The 18,432-nt window shown below is 46.5% G+C and overlaps 8 protein-coding genes across 8 annotated transcripts; 5 read left to right on the top strand and 3 right to left on the bottom strand.

Moving 5' to 3' along the window:
* Positions 1 to 1,186: 1,186 nt before the first annotated feature.
* Positions 1,187 to 3,598, bottom strand: AGABI2DRAFT_193226 (hypothetical protein). Its single transcript, XM_006461787.1, has 11 exons — positions 3,483 to 3,598; positions 3,403 to 3,430; positions 3,120 to 3,346; positions 2,987 to 3,067; positions 2,860 to 2,933; positions 2,617 to 2,806; positions 2,319 to 2,565; positions 1,987 to 2,258; positions 1,796 to 1,931; positions 1,623 to 1,738; positions 1,187 to 1,563 (listed from the first exon to the last, which is right to left on the bottom strand). Exons 1-11 carry the CDS (start codon positions 3,534 to 3,536, stop codon positions 1,396 to 1,398), a joined length of 1,593 nt encoding a protein of 530 aa, XP_006461850.1. The 5' UTR covers positions 3,537 to 3,598; the 3' UTR covers positions 1,187 to 1,395.
* A 1,321-nt stretch (positions 3,599 to 4,919) lies between these two features.
* On the top strand, positions 4,920 to 6,126 carry AGABI2DRAFT_193225 (hypothetical protein). Its single transcript, XM_006461786.1, has 3 exons — positions 4,920 to 5,425; positions 5,484 to 5,588; positions 5,653 to 6,126. Exons 1-3 carry the CDS (start codon positions 4,935 to 4,937, stop codon positions 5,903 to 5,905), a joined length of 849 nt encoding a protein of 282 aa, XP_006461849.1. The 5' UTR covers positions 4,920 to 4,934; the 3' UTR covers positions 5,906 to 6,126.
* An 86-nt stretch (positions 6,127 to 6,212) lies between these two features.
* AGABI2DRAFT_185943 (hypothetical protein) lies at positions 6,213 to 8,027 on the top strand (the record flags this gene model as incomplete). The annotated part of the gene is made up of 7 exons (XM_006461785.1): positions 6,213 to 6,530; positions 6,585 to 6,716; positions 6,771 to 7,006; positions 7,059 to 7,401; positions 7,454 to 7,543; positions 7,595 to 7,804; positions 7,857 to 8,027. The coding sequence occupies 7 exons, from the start codon at positions 6,213 to 6,215 to the stop codon at positions 7,887 to 7,889; spliced, it is 1,362 nt and encodes a 453-aa protein (XP_006461848.1). The 3' UTR covers positions 7,890 to 8,027.
* Positions 8,028 to 9,717: 1,690 nt separating this feature from the next.
* Positions 9,718 to 10,635, top strand: AGABI2DRAFT_136752 (hypothetical protein; the record flags this gene model as incomplete). Its single annotated transcript, XM_006461784.1, has 4 exons — positions 9,718 to 10,140; positions 10,190 to 10,286; positions 10,345 to 10,418; positions 10,472 to 10,635. A coding segment is annotated over exon 1 (377 nt), but the record flags the coding sequence as incomplete, so codon positions are not given.
* Positions 10,636 to 11,058: 423 nt separating this feature from the next.
* AGABI2DRAFT_118698 (hypothetical protein) lies at positions 11,059 to 11,518 on the top strand (the record flags this gene model as incomplete). The annotated part of the gene is made up of 2 exons (XM_006461783.1): positions 11,059 to 11,129; positions 11,197 to 11,518. 2 exons carry the CDS (start codon positions 11,059 to 11,061, stop codon positions 11,516 to 11,518), a joined length of 393 nt encoding a protein of 130 aa, XP_006461846.1.
* A 777-nt stretch (positions 11,519 to 12,295) lies between these two features.
* AGABI2DRAFT_70587 (hypothetical protein) lies at positions 12,296 to 13,827 on the bottom strand (the record flags this gene model as incomplete). The annotated part of the gene is made up of 7 exons (XM_006461782.1): positions 12,296 to 12,724; positions 12,778 to 12,934; positions 12,986 to 13,072; positions 13,120 to 13,177; positions 13,231 to 13,445; positions 13,502 to 13,605; positions 13,660 to 13,827. The coding sequence occupies 7 exons, from the start codon at positions 13,825 to 13,827 to the stop codon at positions 12,296 to 12,298; spliced, it is 1,218 nt and encodes a 405-aa protein (XP_006461845.1).
* A 541-nt stretch (positions 13,828 to 14,368) lies between these two features.
* On the top strand, positions 14,369 to 16,645 carry AGABI2DRAFT_222809 (phosphoglucomutase). Its single transcript, XM_006461781.1, has 7 exons — positions 14,369 to 14,487; positions 14,539 to 14,560; positions 14,612 to 14,995; positions 15,051 to 15,612; positions 15,662 to 15,778; positions 15,828 to 16,360; positions 16,418 to 16,645. Exons 1-7 carry the CDS (start codon positions 14,411 to 14,413, stop codon positions 16,418 to 16,420), a joined length of 1,698 nt encoding a protein of 565 aa, XP_006461844.1. The 5' UTR covers positions 14,369 to 14,410; the 3' UTR covers positions 16,421 to 16,645.
* A 148-nt stretch (positions 16,646 to 16,793) lies between these two features.
* AGABI2DRAFT_143608 (hypothetical protein) lies at positions 16,794 to 17,841 on the bottom strand (the record flags this gene model as incomplete). The annotated part of the gene is made up of 5 exons (XM_006461780.1): positions 16,794 to 17,364; positions 17,421 to 17,521; positions 17,570 to 17,615; positions 17,670 to 17,700; positions 17,760 to 17,841. The coding sequence occupies 5 exons, from the start codon at positions 17,839 to 17,841 to the stop codon at positions 16,794 to 16,796; spliced, it is 831 nt and encodes a 276-aa protein (XP_006461843.1).
* Between the last annotated feature and the right edge of the window lie 591 nt (positions 17,842 to 18,432).

Genomic DNA, 18,432 nt, shown 5'->3' with positions numbered 1-18,432 from the left:
CCGTCGTTTCTAATCTAATATCAGTACCGGGACTTTTGAGCATGAGAGGTTTCCAATGATAAACTATTTTTGATCTCATGGCTGTTTGAAACAGCAGAAGGTTCGTTCAACAGCCCCTTCTGACTGAACTTCTATATCCTGTGTCTGTCTGGGAAGATGTAAGAAAGATAAGTTGATAAAAATAGAATCGATCGATCGATCATTGATTTGGAAATGCCCAGCATTTTCCCCAAGATTTGACATTTGGATTTTTGCCGGGGTTGTGGGGTTCCCGAAGCGGTGATGCAACATAAATGGTTCATCAGACTCGTGGGTTGTTGGACAGTGGGATACTTGACAGTTTAGCAGGGTTAGGTTTGGGGGATATCACATCGTAGCTCAGAATCCGTAAAAAGAAAAATTTCGAGGGTATGAACGTTGAAGGGTAAGTGACAGATTCAGATATCAAGTGACGAGTCCTGTTACAACGGTATTAAGTCATGTGGATATACCCCCGACAACTCCGGTCCAAAAATTACATTACAATGTTATTCTCATACGCGCCAATTCATTTTTTTATGTCTTGAAGGAGAAGGAAAGTGGCGTGGTGTTCTTATAGGGGAAAAAAAGGACGCGGTCTGACGCGGTTTGAGAGGTTGACGCTTTGACGCTTTGCTCCAAAGTGTGAGAAAATTTTTCCTTCACGGCCGTATGGAAACTTAATTTCTGACATTTCGTTCTGACAGAGTTTGAGACAACTTTGACCTTTCCGCTTCCCCCGAAACGTCGAAACGTGAGGCCTCAACGCTCGAACCATCATGATCTTGAAATAATCGCCGCATACGCACGCACATGTACGTTACACCGTTCTCTCGGTTTCAAAATTTGACTGAAAGAATACATTATGCATGTCATTTGAACCAGTTCGAATCTATGGTTTACTGATGTATATGTCTATTATCCTCAAGTACCATGTGCTTCGATGTCAACCTGAAGAAGTAAAGAGTCCGATAGTTCCTGACTCCCCATTATACGCCTCAGGGGCCACGTCAAAACCCGCATGACCAAAATTTCTGTTTTCGATATTTTACTGGCGTTTTCACTATGGGGCTTCCGTTCTTATAAGTATCGCGGAGGGAGCGCGCAAAGATTGTAACCGTGGGATAGTAAATGATATGAATCTCGATGGTCTCACACTCAATATTCAATGATCTCCTAAGCGAAGTCACATTGCAAGCTACGCGATATGTTATACAAGGGAATCAGAACTACGCCATCACATGGAGGAGTCCGTATTACATTCGAGTGAAGAGAATATTAATCATGAGTATCATCAAATGCGGGGGATCGATATGAAGTGCATGAAATTTTATATGTAGGAGGAGTGTGGGATAACAAATGAAACACCGAATCGAATTAAACTCTTTCCTTCTCCTCCACTCCATCGTGAGAGCTGTCCTTGTCTCCAGTATCTCTGCGGGTGTGTCCCCTGCGGTTGATGTTGGCCGCGCGCCAAGACACAGACTTCCATGGGTAGGTCTCCCGGTACATGTCGTCGATTTCTTCGAGAGAAAGTCCCTTCGTCTAAAATGACAACCCTCGTTATTTTACTCCTCGCGGATGAAAAACTTATATTTACGAACCTCGGGAATGCAGAACCAGGTGAAAACAAAGGCGGCTGCGCAGGTGGAACCCCAGACAAAGAAAACTTTGCTTTCGAGACCGGCGGAGCCGGGGGCTTTATTCACCAAATACGGAGCTAGCAGTCGGAATTAGCAAGTGCATTCACTAGTGACTGGCATTGTATGATTCTTACTTGCGTAACCAATGCCAAAGTTCCAAAGCCAGTTGCTAGCGGTGGAAAGTGACATGCCCTTTGCACGAACCTGCAAGGGGAATATTTCACCAGTGATGACCCAAGCAATGGGACCCCAGGTGGATGCGAAGAAGGCCTAGCACACAAACCATATTAGTACTGGCTTCGTGTGGTCAAAGATTATCACTCACGATATAGATACAAACGAAGGCAATAAGGACTCGCTGACCGGCAAGGTTATCGACAGAGACGGTGACTCCGACAATGGCGACAATGAATTCACACAGAGACATGCCAGCGGCACCGACGAGGAGCAGACGCCGACGACCGAATCGCTCAACACCCCACATACCCGGCAAGGTCATAAATACGTTGACAATACTCGTTGCGATAGTGATGAGGAAACTGTTGCTGATTCCAGAATTTTGGAAAAAGGTAGTCCCATAGTAAAAGATGAAATTAACTGCAAAAACGGATCGCTGAGTTTCCATGATGTCATAAGCAGTAACATAAAAAAACTCACTGCCGGTAAGTTGTTGCCAAGCCTGAAGGAAGATACCGCTGAGGGTACGGAATAAAATCTTGTTGTCGGTGGACCTAAAGCAATCCATATAGGAGTTGGAACTAAGCTCCTTTTCGGCTTCCAGGTTGGTTTTGATCTCATCGAGATCAGCCAGAAGTTCAGGGTCACTGCTGCTAAAGCCAGTAAGGCGACCAAGTGATTTGGCTGCCTCGGCATCGCGGCCACGCATAATGAACCATCGTGGAGACTGTTAAGAAATGAGCTCCTGCATTATATGGTTGCGAATATTACTCATTACCTCTGGCAAAAAGAGCATTCCGCCAGCTAAAACGAACGCCCAAATGAATTGGACTGCTGTGGGTATTTGCCACGAGGAAGGGCCAGGTCTGTTCTTCGTAGCATCATCGATCACTGCAGCAAGGAGTAGACCAATCGTAATGGCCCATTGATACCCAGATACAATTGCACCCCGGATCCATTTAGGTGAGCTGTTTTTCATATATCAGTTCAGCGAAAAAAAAACCATAGAAGATGTCCTGACCATTCCGACTGATACATGGGGACCAGACAAGAGACCAAACCAACACCGAGGCCAGCGAACACACGACCAACAACCTAGGAGAAATATGAATCAGATGAAATTGAAATAAACAGCAAAGGTAACTCACAAAGAGGGAAATACCAACTGAGTTGGATCCAACTTGCAAAGCGACTCCAAAGCAGAAAACAAGACAAGCGAAGATAATGCCCTTGGGTTAATCTCAGAATCTTCAAAAAGAGCAGACAAAAGCGAGCACATACCCATTTCCGGCCGAGATAATCAGCAGCGGGAGCGCCTAGAAGAGCTCCGAAAAAGGTACCGGCAGATAAAATTGATACCACTAAGGACTCGCGGGAAGAGGAGAGGGCAGCTTGTCCCTCCGCATTTACGGTGTCTCCGAACCTCTCTAACCATGGTACCATTACTTTGACACCGTTTATGACCCCAGTGTCGTAGCCAAATAGGATACCACCAAATGCGCTGAATGCTAGTTGGTGGGCATGAGCCATCCGAAACTAACGTTCCTGCTATTAGGATGCTTACCTGTCATGGCGATACCTGCCCACTTGTTCTGAGGACACATGTCAGTGGAGTCACTGAAAGGTAGAAGAAAGGAAACAGACTTTGGGAGCATTGCCGCCTAAGCCACCGCCGGTAGCTACTGGACCTCCGGGCATTTTCGTATTCTCAAAATCTGAGGGGGTGGGGAAGGGAAAGTAGGGGAAACCAGGTGAGTTGGCTCGAGGAGAAGGGCGGGCATTTTATAATCAAGGAAGAAGTCGAAACCAGTTCAAAGCGAACCACCACACTCGGATCTGAGATCCGATTCACGATGGCCGATCTCGCGATTACATATTCAATCAGATGGTAAATTTAGTTGGCTACTCGCTTGACCAATCCTTGACGCAAGGTACCACATGGGCTCTTGCTATTAACCCACCAGAACTCCATTGTAAGCTTCGTGTGCCACCTTACCCTTATGATTGTAACTGACGGTACCAGACTGCCTCGATCCGCCCGACAAGCTTCTAGACCCAACGAATCCTGATGCGCTCAGTTCCCATTTTTTCGTCAATGTCCTCCAGCCGCCCCATAATAGCAATTTGGGCGCCCCACGTAATTTATCTTAGAGGCGAAACCGGAGAGGCCGCAAACCAATTGGTGTGGCCCCTACAAAGTTCAAACACAAGATGTGAGGATCCCGCTTGGCGGTGAGAATATCTTTTTTGGGTTACAAATTGACGTTTCTCCCCCGCTTCTTCTCCGTGCATATGTTTTTCCTGATCGTTGCGTGGTTCCCCATTTCGCTCCAGGTTGTCATAGGTTGTCATCCCTTATTCAAACCCTCCGCACCCCCGTGGGTCAGCCCCGCCGCATCAACTAGTATCCCCTTTTGTTCATACTGCACGTGCACTCCTCCGACTCGCTTGCAGAATGTCCGCTCAGATTTTACTAATGCCAGTGGTATTAGTTGCAAGAAAGAAGAAGAACACGTTCCTTACATCCGACTGCGCTTCGGTATCAGGAAGGCGCGACAACTTAGTGCGTCAGACAGAAAAATCTATATGAATGTTTTTTAAGATACTTGTATGAAATCGAGATGTAATGGTGAATGCCATGAGTGATAGCTTGGCCTGGTGCGAACCTGAACGCTTATTCTTCTATTGTCATGTACTAACAAATTTCGTGAATAGCACCAGGGCTTTTGACATGTATTTGTGCACAGCCAACAAGCATGGAAAAAAGATTTGGTACTGAGCCTCTGTTACGGACACGGAGTCGGTAATGTAAAATATATTATGATTCAGTCGGTTCAGAGCGTTGCGTATTGACAGGTGTTAACCAATAGACTTACAGGAGGGAGATATATGTGGCAATTTCAGAGTAAAGTAAATGGGATACAAGTTTTCCGATTATTATCATTACTTGGATGAGCTTTGATTTAATGACCCGATCGTTGTCGGGGTTACGCTTGGGTTGACCGGTCCGCCGGTCACGTGATGTTTACCGCGCCACATCCGAACCGGACTCCGACTGGCGTTCCTGTTGCAAAAAGTTCTTGACCTCCCGAACCTATGGGACAGACAACCTCTCTCCCAACGCATGAAAAAACCTCTTCATCGCCCTCGCTGTCTTTGCATCGTGAGGACGCGTTAACATCTACATCCGCCAAATGTCCTGTTGACCACGCACAATCGCAAGCTCAAGCTACCCAGCCGAAAGCTTCACAGTGTCCTGTTCAACACGACACAATTCCATCACAGAAATCGGGTCAATGTCCAGTAGAGCGTGGAGAATTAAATCCATTAAACCAAATGCCGAGCCTTGCAAATGCGCCGCGACATGGTCAGTCAATGGAATTGCCAACGGAACGATCCGAGTCGTCAATACCAAGGGATGGAAGTGAGAAATGGCAATACCCTTCTCCACAGCAATTTTACAATGCACTTGTGCGGAAGGGATGGGAGACACCGGAGGAACACATCGAAGTGATGGTCGAGATCCATAATTTCTTGAATGAGCAAGCCTGGCAGGAGGTGTTAAAATGGGAGAAGCGACAATACAGGCAAGTCGTTTTTCTCAGTTCATTCACGGTCTATGAGCTCATTTCCTTCGCTGCGTAGTGATGACGATATTCAATTGACGAGGCTCAGAGGACGTCCTGGTGAGTTGTCACCGAAAGCGCGTCTGTTTATGTTAGCCGGTTGGCTCCTTCCCTCTCGCTTTGGGTAAGCTCTAGCTTCTTTGTTTCCCAAGCATCTCTGTAATGCAGGCTTGTTATTATATTTTTAGAGATGAACCACCGTTTGACCGACATGACTGGGTTGTTCGTCGACCAAAGACGGGTGAAGAAGTTCGCTATGTGATTGATTACTATTCCGCCCCTCCTGAGCCGGATGGTTCCCCTGCATTCTCACTGGACGTGCGTCCAGCCCTTGATAGCCTCGGCAGCCTAAAGGAGCGAATTGCTGTCGCAACTGAGGAGGCATGGGCCGCCTTCCATGAAAACGAGAAGGCATCCAAATCGGATGCCGATCGACATTAGTATCTTTACTACGCCTCATAATCTATATCACCCCCTCTCACTCTTAGATAGTTAGCGTTATGGGCATGCCTGGGGTGCGCTTGCGTTATCTTGGGTTTCTGATTCTATTCTATTTTTCACTTCGGATAATGTGTAACTCGATAACTTAGGCAGTGCTTGCTAAATCGGATAATTAAACCGCTTCTGAGCTCAGGGCCGAGAAGCCCACAGCCAGCGGTTACAAGTCTTAGTCATCACCGGCGCTCGAACACGTGACTCAAAATCTTGAGTTGATCGGGACAAATCGAGCAAGTCTGCAAACGCCAGTATGCTTCCTAGAAATCTTCAAGCCCTCGTCGTCCGCAATGCTCTCCATACTCGTCGGTGTGCTCCACGGCCGACAGCATTTTCTCCTTCATTTCGGATAGCTGCACATCCTTTCAATGCTGCAGGCTTCCACTCGTCATCCCGGCGACAAAACGAAATTCCCAAGTCGCCATTTCAGACTTTCGTTGAGGTGCTCAAAGAAGAGCTTAAAAAGAATAGGGAACTGCAGGAAAATGTCAAACAACTCCAGGGTGATGTTGACAAGCTCCAGGACTCGGAAGCCATGAAAAAAGCTCGCGCCGCGTATGAGCGCGCTCGGGTATGTATTGCGTCATATTATCTGCGACGTTCATTGCTTAAATTTTCGTTATAGTTAACTTCTAGTATCAAAGAAAACCCTCGTTTGCGTGCAGCAGCAGAGGAACTCAAGAAAACCGGTGTCAAGGTTGGCGACGCTGTTTCCGAAGCTCTCAAAACTATGGAAGAAAGTGAAGTCATGCGCGCCGTATGTCGCACTGTCATCCCGCGTTGTTTCGTAAAACTCATTTTATGACGGTAGATTTCTCGTGCGACTAATGCTGTCTCAACGACCATTGACAAAACGACTGAGCCCATTCGGAAAACAGCTGCTTACAAGGCACTGTCGGACACACTTGTTGATGCACTTGACGACTCAGGTAGTGCGAAGCACGCCGGTTTTGAAGAAAGAGAAGCCCGTAGGCTACGACGTCAGAAACGTCTGGCAAAAGCAGGCAAGGAGCGCATTGGTCGTGGCCGAGTAAAGGAAGATCCAGAGCAAGCATTTTCGTTTCTTCTCTGCCTTACTTTCGTCTCATTTTCGTAATAGAGCAGGTCAATCCGTCGTGTTACACAAAGATTCACCCAAACAGGAAGCTTGGAACCGACTTAAAGAGACAAATCCTGTCTTCCGGTCATTTGCTTCTATGCGCCAGGTTTACGACGAGTCAGAAAATCCCGTCGTAAGTTCCATGCGTAATGTGACGCAAACAATCGGCTCGTGGTTCGACGAGAATGAGAATGCCCAAGTACAACGACTAATGAAGCTTTTGGACCCGACATTTTCCCGCGAGGGCTTTGAGCGGGAACTGAGAGAGTATATTGTTCCAGAAGTGGTAGATGCGTATCTGACCGCCGACCAAGAAGCTCTCAAGGCCTGGTGTGGTGAAGCCGTGAGCACTTTTCCGAATTTCTGCAACTTGAATAATGAATCACCATTTGTAGACCTATAACGTTCTCTGGGCTACTATGGAACAATATCTTCGTCAGGGTTTGGTCAGCGATAGCAAAGTACTTGATATCCGTCAAGTCGATGTGAGTCCGACCTGCTTTTCTTCTTCTATATTGGCTAATGACACTCATCAGATATCGGACGCCAAAATTTTGGACAACAACGTTCCCATATTTCTCGTCACTTTTGTGACGCAGGAAGTTTTAATGTTCCGCAACGCGAAGACTGGTGAAATCACTATTGGTGCTGATAACAAGGTAGAACAGTGCGTATATGTTGCTGCCATCACTCGAGTGGAGGAGGAGCTCGATCATGAGCTGACAGGAGGATGGAAAGTCATTGAGGCAAGTCTTTCCGCTAACAATGAACAGTGTACGGAGCTCACCATTTTTTCAGATGGGTCGCCGCAGTGGTAGAGCATACCTATAAAGTAGGAGCAATTCTCATATTTCTGCTATCTAACATTACCCCTCCTCTCAATTTGCGCTTATTTTAATTGCATATATTCTCATACGTTCTACATGGATGCAGTACTTAATTAGTAATAATAAGTTGACGAATTGCCCCAATAATGAACTGGTCAAGTTGAAGAGGAGTGCAGCCTGAGTTCTGGACCGAGTCCGACGCCGCAGCGCGACGCGTGTCACGTGGTTCAATGAAGGTTGCCAAGTAACTTTAATCAGAGCCGCACTCTTCTTACAGCTTCATCAATGTCGAGATCCCAATCCGGCCTTGGAAAGCTACAACGCGACTGGTCAAATGCGACAGATTCCTCTGCCTCTTCCTCGGCTGACCTTATAGAATGGGAGCCCACACAACAAACAAAGAAACCAGAGCCATCGAAAGATGATAAAATGGCAACTGCTAATAAGCGCCTGCTACTTATAAAGCAGGCACTTGCGTCCATGAATGCGGATGCACCTGCCTCATCTTCTGCCGCGAATCCTTTGTCAAAGTCAGCTATAGCAGACCCTAACCGACCCGCGAGTAAACGACCTATCCTCCAGTCGGATGATGGTGCACCCGCCAAGAAACGCAGAGAATTACCACCATCTTGGAGAGATGACGGCCTATCAAATTCAGCGTTTAAGGGTAGGGACCGGTCGATCTCCACGAACGGTACGCAGAAGAGCAGCGGCAATCTACCAACTCCCAGTAGCTCGGCTTCTTCGACTTCAACAAAACCTAGCCAAGTGGCCCCAATATTTCTAAGTCAAGAGCAGACGCATATACTGAAGCTCGTCAAGGATGGCTGTAGTGTTTTCTATACCGGAAGTGCTGGTGCATTTCTTTCTAAAAATCCAGATTTTCATGATATTTAACTTTGCGTTTCGTGCATTAGGTGCTGGTAAATCAGTTCTTTTACGGGAAATCATCAACGCTATGAGAGTCAAACATTCCCGTAGCCCAGAAGCAGTGGCTATAACAGCATCTACTGGTTGGTTTATCTTATCTTTTTTTCTATGGTGTGTATTCATCACGGTTTGACAGGTATTGCTGCCTGTAACATCGGTGGTGTTACCATCCATTCATTTGCCGGCATTGGTATTGGTGATGGCGATGTGAAATCATTAATGACCAAAATCAGGAAGAACAAGAAAGCCGCCATGCGGTGGGCCAAGGTGAAGGTTCTCATCATTGATGAAGGCATGTCCAATTTCGTTCGTGTCTGAGATAATGGAACTTGAATGATTTATGTAGTTTCTATGCTTGACGGTGACCTTTTTGACAAGCTCGCGGAGATTGGGTGCATAATCAAGAAGCAGACTGAGCCCTTTGGTGGTATTCAAGTGAGTTGGAACGGAAATTCTAATTGTATGCGTGGCTGATTCGTGTACAGCTCGTTGTCACCGGAGACTTCTTCCAACTTCCTCCCGTTACCAAATATGGAGCAGCGCCAGTCAAATTCGCTTTTGAAGCTGAACATTGGAGCGCCGCCGTTCAGAAAACTTTCAACCTCACCAAAGTTTTTCGACAGAAAGATCAAGGTCTGTATCATAAGTGATATGTGATTTTGAAAGTGAAGCCTGACAGTTTGTTGTGTATAGAGTTTGTCAACATGCTGAATGAGATGCGATTTGGGCGCCTCAGCCAAAAATCAATTGCCAAGTTTAGAAGCCTTTCCAGAAATGTCGTGTACGAGGATGGACTAGGCCCCACCGAACTGTACATCTTGTTCAGAACACTCACGGCCACCTTGGTGTTAACTAACTAATCGCTTAGGTTTCCTCGTCGTGAAGACGTTGAGAGATCGAATGCGCTAAGAATGCAGCGACTCTTGAACGAGGAAATCACATATCCAGCTGTGGATGGCGGTGGTTCAGACCCGATGACAAGAGATAAAATGCTTGCGAATTTTATGGCCCCGAAAGAGCTTCGCCTTCGCGTTGAGGCTCAAGTCATGCTCATCAAGAACATCGATGAAACTTTAGTCAATGGCACAATGGGTCGTGTGATCGCGTTCATGCATCCAACGAACCTTGCTGAAAGTAGCTCCGACATTGCCAACGGAGTAGGCATCACCGGCGCAATACCTAAAAAGTCGAACGTTGATACCACCAAACCCTGGCCGCAAGTAGAGTTCTCTTTGGCCAATGGCAAAAAAAGAAACATGTTGGTGTCACCAGAAACGTGGAAAATTGAACTACAATCCGGAGAAGTTCAAGCTTCCAGAATTCAGGTGCTCTCACAACGTCAAGTCCTAAGCAACTAATTAAATCTATGTCTAGTTTCCGCTTATTCTGGCGTGGGCGATGAGCATTCACAAGTCCCAGGGCCAAACTTTGGAACGCGTCAAAGTAGATCTCAATCGTATCTTCGAAAAAGGTTCGTGCATTGTTTTGTCTCTTTTCCGTTACCAACCCTTTTTTGCCTCGTGGTACAGGCCAAGCATATGTTGCACTGTCCCGAGCCACATCATTGGATGGACTCCAAGTCCTAAACTTTGACCCGCGCAAGGTGCGAGTCAACTTGTTCTGTTTTGAGTATAATAAGGAATACGTTGTTCCCAGGTCAACGCGCACGAGAGAGTTGCGGTTTGGAGTCGGACTCTAGAAACAATCGCTGAGCGTTCTTGAATCAACTTTCGGGTTTTACTTTCTGACTACATAATTGATTATACACGCTTGGACATCGTATCACCCTTGACTTATGCATTAACCTACTTACCCAAAAATACTTTACCCATTGTTCTATTCGATTTTAGCTCTTTGTGCGGCGCTGTTCACAGTTACCGGTCGATTCGATTGGTTTTGTTCTATTTTAGGAGTAGCTTCTATCTGGAATACAATAAGGCAGTTGCTTGTTACGGCACAATGACTTCTCCGGCGTCCATTCCTTTTGTCTCTCCGGATTGCGCTTATAAGCACTGCGCCCGGACGTCTCACCTCGGTGCGATCTGGATCTGCCACCCCACGACTGTTACACTCGATATCACCACCATTTTTTTCTGCCTCACGTCGCTCTTTTGATTGTTTCTAGTTATAAAGATCTATCACGCTCATTAGCTTTGCTGTGCATTTCGTCGTCCCCACTTAAAGACTTGTCCCTTTCACGTCTGCAGACGACCACCTTCCCCACGTTATTTCTCGCAATCACCATGTCTATCATCGCTCGTGATCCCAACTTTACCTGGTCCTCTCCTTTGGCCAATGATGCTTCCAGTGAAGAGTCAGTACACCATTTCCGCTCAGGGCCTCATATATCGTAACTAACGCGGATGATTACTATGCCTTAGTTCCTCCAGTTCTCGTCGAGATGTCTCCCATACTAAACAAATCGAACGCCGCCTCGTCAAGTTCTGGAAAACATTGACGAACACGACGAGGAAACAAGAACGCGTGTCTATCTACGCAAAAGATTTTGTCTTTGTCACTTCGGCTGCGTCGCGTCGAAGGAGTAATATCATGGCGTTGCAAACATGCCGTGAACAGGCTCAACATCAATCACAGCTTTATCCAACATCGTCCGAGGCGTCAGCATCATTGACACCGCCTCAATATTCGACCAGTGTCAATTCCGACCCTATTTACATGAGTCCCGAACTCTGTAAACTGTAAATAGGGTTGGTATCGGTTGTTATTGATGGTCGTCGTCGTCTGCTCAGCGCGTGTGTGTTTCATGGACACACATATATAGGACTCAGGGTTACTCAAAATGTGGCAGTTCGCTTTGAACCCGCCATTCTCTTTGGGTTATGTCAATCATGAACATGACCTCTATATCTTATCATCTCGGGATGATTAACGAAACCTTTTATTTTTTTGTGTGTATGTGTGGCATATTTGGTCTCTTGCTGTCGTGAACGTTTTCTTGTTAATCATCCATGGACCTCCACTTTCTTGTTGTTGTAATGTGATTGTTTCAGTACCACATATCGTTATCATTGTTGCCAATGTTGGCTTAATAGTACAGTACATAAGTAGCTTAAAGTGTAAGTAATTAATTGCCTCTTATGTGTTATGTTGGTTCATAAAGCTATATATGCTGTTTCCGTCGGAAGCCCTGATATACATATTCAATACGACCATCTCAAAAGGTCCACCGTAATCATTAGGCGGTCGTCGACAATGCGTTCAGACAAGACATGTAGTAGCGTACAATAGAATTGTTCTTACAGCATTCCTGTGCTCACTCGCACTAACTAGTCGACGTGATGCGACTAAATGGCAAGAATGGCACTTGGAATTTTTGGATTCATGATGCATCATGAATGGACTCCAAAGGCGATGCTAGCCGCGAAACTTTTAGAGCGTTTTGATGTTCATTTAGTTTCAAGTCCGTGATGCGTCAAGTGTTTATTTCCAAGATATGTATGCGAAGCCAAATTATAATTATTAGAGATTAAAATGATCAGCCCAATGTTTGACAACACTCTCCCCCTTCTTATGTTGCGGAAATATATTCGCATCCCGACCGACAATCATAGCATGCGAGTTCCTAACCCACGGGAAAAATGCACATTCCTTTTTCCAAGGAAGATTATTCAGAGATTTCGCCATACGTTTCTGTAGCGGAGTCACGACAGGATGTAGTTTGATCTTGATGACTGGTAGTTGTTCGTTTGTCTCTTCGTCCACTGGCAATGAAACTCGTTCGATCTCTTGTTCCATACTTCTATAAGCGGCCGCCAGCCTTTCACGGAAAGTAGCGTCAGACTCGAGTTTCTCTACGCGAGCCCTCGATCTATGATTATGCAACGTGCAGTAAGAAACCAGGTAAAGCAGAGCGGGAACCGCGAGAAGAGGCAATAAGGAATACACCACCTGCGGATCCGATTCGATCAGCGAAAGTATAACGAGCATAGACACAGACGTACGAGATTATAAGGAAACTTGAGGTGGACGGTAGGCGGCAAAAGAGGTATGGGTCTGATCCTGTCAAACCACTCCGAAGTCCAGGGTGCTGGTTTGGGAGGTGCACTATCTGGTAATGTGAATTTCTCAAGCACATATGGGTATATTTCTAATTTCGTTCTGTCAAACTATTGGAGCGTGCTAGGGCTGGATACAAGAGACAATACGCACATTTCCAGGCCGTTGCATACATATTCCGCGAAGACATCCCGAATTTCTATTGCGGATGTACAGTAGGGAACAGTTACGTCGTTGATCCTGCAATTGGTCACCGATATGCCTGGGGAGACGTAAAGCATGCTTACGCATTTGCATATAGTCGCATATGCTTGAATTGTGCCAAACCTTGGTAGAAGATGTCATCTAGAATTGAAAGTATGAAGTGTAGACCGTCAATTCATGGACGATGGACTTACTAGGATCAGCCATGACCTCAATTAATGGACGTCCACCATCGTATCGATCTTGACAGAAGAACTGTTCACCTGTCTTCGACAAGAGTCTTGAACCCACACAATTCACAAACCACGATATTACAGTTGGATACTTCAAGAGACCGAGGTGTGGAGTGGCGAAGGTACAGAAGTTGACAGGTTCTACATTATCGAAGAAACCCTTCTTTTGGAGAATCCTAAGTAGCACATGTCAGACTCTGAGTGTGGCGCAAACCAACCGCAGTGTTCTCACCCAATCATATAGCGTGCAATCATGCCACCTAGACTGTAACCGGTGATAGATAACTTCACGACTTTCTTGTTGCTGCTTTCGAGCGATTCCACTCGCTCCAGGACCTGGTGGCGCGGTTTGACTGAGAATGGTCTAAGAGCTGGAACAGTGTGGCGTACCTCGTCCGCGACGCGCTCGCCATTCCAGTCGATTCCATCGTACGTCCAACGGTCTTTGATACGTTCAGCTACCAAGATATCGAGCTCTTCTTCTTGTTCTGCAGGGCTGGAGTATTTGGCAGCTATGGCGGCCTTCAAGGCGGCCATGTGGCGGGGACAGCCCCACATACCATGGATTAAGACCAAGAGATGTACCGGCCTATTTGAGGTAGTTGTAGACGACGATGAGTCTGATGATGAGTCCATTCAAGTGTGGGGAGATAGTAGAGAAGAGATCGAAACGCAGAAAGACGAAAAGCTGTTACTTATGATTCACAACGGTGCTTTGTTCTTTTGTTTTATCCATTTTGAGGTGTGGAGAGAAGGCGCAGTGAATGCCCGAAAGCCGCGTGTTGATGATCGTCTGATTTCTATACACGCCGGGTACATACGTCTTCGGCGTAGCGATCGACTCAGATCACCGGCGCATTACGCAATCAAGCTCACGGAAATACTGTCCTACTTGATAGTTGCAGTCATCTCAGCGCCCAGTCACAGTGCAAATGCGACTATTTATCCCCTGTTATCGTTTTGTTCCAAGTGCAGGTCCTCTGTTGGTCCCACCCCGGTCCTCCATCTGCAACATCTCGTCGAGAATCTGAGGGACAGTCACCTGATTATAGTGCAATCCGTGACATCATTCTGAAATCGATGTACTTATCGCGCACCCCTCCCTTTAGCGTGTAGCATTTCTCTCTTATATTCAGTCGCCATGTCTTATCCTGTAAAAGAGATCCAGACTAAACCTTACGAGGGCCAGAAGCCAGGTACTTCTGGTCTGAGGAAACGGTAGATCACTCTGTAACTCCTCTCATGACTTAGACTCACCGGCAACAACAGCGTCAAGATTTTTCAACAAGAGGTAAACTCCTCGGAAAGTTTATCTATCCCCTGAGTTGAATAGTTTATGCAGCACTACACCGAGAACTTTGTTCAATCCATCTTCGATTCCATCGACGCTAAGGGTTCAACTATTGTTCTTGGAGGTGATGGCCGATACTTTTCACAAGACGCTGTCCAGATCATCCTTAGGATTGGTTCCGCCAACGGTGTCTCCAAGTTCATTATCGGAAAGGATGGTATCTTCTCCACACCCGCTGCCTCCAACATCATTCGCAAGTACAAAACTACAGGAGGCATTCTTTTGACCGCTAGCCACAATCCGGGAGGCCCCAACAATGACTTCGGTATCAAATACAATGTTTCTAATGGTGGTCCCGCCCCAGAGAACGTTACGAACACTATCTTTGAGAAAACAAAGACGATCTCGAGTTACAGGGTTATCGATGCACCTCCTGTCAGTCAATACTTTCCTTTTACGTTCATACCCTGAACCTGAACCTCTTCAATAGTTGGACCTTAGCAAAATTGGCGAAACAACCTTTGGCCCCACAAAAGTTGTCATCATTGACTCTGTTACCGACTATCTCATCCTCTTGAAAGAGATCTTCGACTTTTCCCTCATCAAGTCCTTCCTTCAGCAACACAAAAACGATTTCAAGGTTCTTTTCGACGGTCTGCACGGTGTCACTGGTCCCTATGCTCGTGCTATCTTCGTGGAGACCCTTGGACTTGCCGAAAGCTCTATTCAAAATTGTGTACCTCTTCCCGACTTTGGCGGAGGTCACCCTGACCCTAACTTGACCTACGCTCATAGCCTGGTTGAAGCGGTCGAGGAAGGAAATATTCAGTTTGGAGCTGCTAGCGATGGGGATGGAGATAGAAACATGATCTACGGCAAGGGAGCATTCGTTACTCCTTCAGACTCTGTGGCAGTCATCGCTCAATGGGCGGATGCTATCCCCTATTTCAAGAAGGGTGGTGTTAAGGGTCTTGCCCGTAGCATGCCCACAAGCAAGGCTATTGATCTCGTCGCTCAAAAGAAGGGTTTGGAATACTTTGAGGTTCCCACTGGTCAGTGGTCCATCAATCATGTTCATGGATAAATTATAACGTACGACAGGCTGGAAGTTCTTTGGAAATCTAATGGATGCAGGTAGACTTTCTATCTGCGGAGAAGAATCTTTCGGTACTGGTTCCGATCATATCCGCGAGAAGGATGGTCTCTGGGCTGTCGTTGGTGAGTGTCAAGGAAAATGCATCGAAACTCACCTGACGATCTGATCCAGCTTGGCTCAATATACTCGCGGCTGCTAACGCAAACTCTCCCAACAAGCTCATCGGTATAAATGACTTGTTGAAGGAATTCTACTCTATCTACGGTCGCTCATTCTTCAGCCGATACGACTACGAGGAAGTATCTTCGGAGGGAGCAAATTCCCTTGTCGCCAATTTGGATCAGGCTTTAACATCCGGTTCGCTCAACAACACGGAACATGTCTCCGCTTCTACTAGCAACAAATTTGTCATCTCTGGGTTGTACAACTTCGAGTATACGGATCCCATCGACCATTCCGTTTCCAAGAACCAAGGACATGTCATCACCTTCAGTGATGGCTCCCGCGTCGTTTTCAGGTTGAGTGGCACTGGAAGCCAGGGAGCGACTGTCCGCATGTATGTCGAGAGATACCTTGCGCCAAACGCACCAGCGGAGGAGCTCAACAAAAGTGCCGCCGAAGGTTTAAAGGGGTTGATTGAGGTTGCTTTGGAAGTCAGCAAGCTCAAACATTACCTTGGGCGCGACGAACCCACCGTTATCACCGTAAGTTGTCAATGAATCATTGTGCTCGCAACCCACATTTTGACATGTACTATTCAGTAACCGCCATCTTCAAAAAATTCCCATCATATACAGTAGCGAATCCCGGAATGCAAATTTGAAACAGCGGGAATTTACAATAGTCCAAGAGATTGTACAATTAGAATACAAATTCCATTACATGTCGGTACCTAAAGTTTTCCGTCAAATTGTTCAACATCACCAAATGTTTCTGCAAACGCGTAACCGATCTCGGAAAGCATATCCTGAGTTACCAAGCTTCTTCCTGCCTTCTTGAAAGCCAGACGACTGGCCGTACGGGTAACCATACTTCCACCAACGGCGGCAAGGAGAGGTACTCGAGATGCCGGAATGCTTTTATCTCTGATAGCGTCCATTATTAGAGCATATATTGTTGTACTATCCAATCCAACGCTTACCCAAATGCCCCTTCTTCATAGCTTAAACCCCATGCAAGGAATGTACCAACGGTACCGCTTAGAATATCGCCTTGTCCACCACATCTCTTATATCCACCAGGCACATCGACTTTGACAAGCTCACAGAATTCTTCCTTCTCGGGGTCTGCCCCAGACAATTGACTCGCTGCGAGATCGGCATCCGGTCCTCGAGTATCGGTAACAATCATGTCGTGAGCTCCTTTCTGGAGTACCGTAACACCTCCAAGTAACTTGGACAACAATCGAGCCCTTTGATCGACTGGAGTATCCGGACTAACGCCAACTTGATCAGCAAGACGTTTGAATTCAACGAGATTGGGTGTAAGAATAGCACGACGATATCCCTGAATTATGGATATGTCTTTTCCAACCAAGAAAAGTGCATCGGCGTCGAGGACGAGAAACATTCCACGGTTACGAGCAATGCTGACAGCTGTACGTGCGAATTTTTGCATGTAATCTTCTCTTCCGAGACCTGGTCCGATGACGAGAACGTGGAGTCTGGAGAAGAGAGAATCTAGTTCGGATTTTACTGTCTCGACGGGCCTGTTATGTCGAGGATCAGACAATGTGAGGGATCCAACAAGATACGTAAGACTGACGCGTCCTGGCGGAGGATTGGATGAACTATCAGGTCTGGGGAATATGTCTTGATAGGTCCAGCAGCTGTAGGCGAGCAAATTACATGGGAAAGATCGGCTCCCTAGGAAAGCGTCCAGTTGAGCCACGCATTGCGATTGCTTTGGCGTACCATCCGAAGGGCAGATATCGCAGCAAAGTAGGGCGCGCCAGTATAACTTTAAATATCTTAATACACAAAGCAGCAAGCATATTTTGAGAGCTCAACGCACTCTAGCGCACCTCCGAGCACGCCGACCCTTCCTGGGAGATGTTTTTTCAAGTCAATGCATATGATATTGGTTAGTGTAGATAGGACTGACCAGACTGGCCTTTGTGAAGAGTACCATTGAGCGGTGGAATGAGTGCTTTTAGCTGCTCAAGGATGTGTCGCGGGATTGGCATGTCAGCGAAGCGAGAGTGGGTTATGACGTAATTCCACTTCTCATCGTCCAAGCGGTCAGAAATCGTGAGAGAAGAATGGGAGGGATCGTTTCCAATTAAGGCGCTGGCGTTAACATGAAACACAGCCACTGGTAAGTAGTCCACACAAAAGTCCAATGCCCTCTTGATCCAAGAAAAGGTTTATTTGCGTGATTGGCACTTTATTCTTTCTTGCCTGTGCTATGTACCGACTACCTGGGAACAAAGATCTCTAAGACGTTGAGCGCCGAATGTCATGGCAGTCGCCAACCAAAGTGCCGATGATTATGAATGGTTTCATCAACTCGCAATAGCACAGCCAGGAAAATATAACGATTTCCAAGTATATTCGAAAGATGCTCCACTGCATTATTGCCATAATTTGACTGAAAGGTGCAGATCGGTGTGGTAGGATGATATTGCGTTGATTTTTTTTTTCAAGATCGCTGGTTGTAGTGCGCTCAGGGATGGTGCCCATTCATTTATCACGATTCACCGGTTAGTCTCGTGCCTAGACGGGACGGAGCAGACCCTTGTTCATTCCGGGCCGACTTTTTCTTAAACGAGAGTCCG

Source organism: Agaricus bisporus (genome assembly GCF_000300575.1).
Source record: "Agaricus bisporus var. bisporus H97 unplaced genomic scaffold AGABI2scaffold_6, whole genome shotgun sequence".
Classification (NCBI taxonomy): domain Eukaryota; kingdom Fungi; phylum Basidiomycota; class Agaricomycetes; order Agaricales; family Agaricaceae; genus Agaricus; species Agaricus bisporus.
Note: the sequence above shows the minus strand (reverse complement) of the source record. Positions and strands in the feature narration are given on the sequence as shown.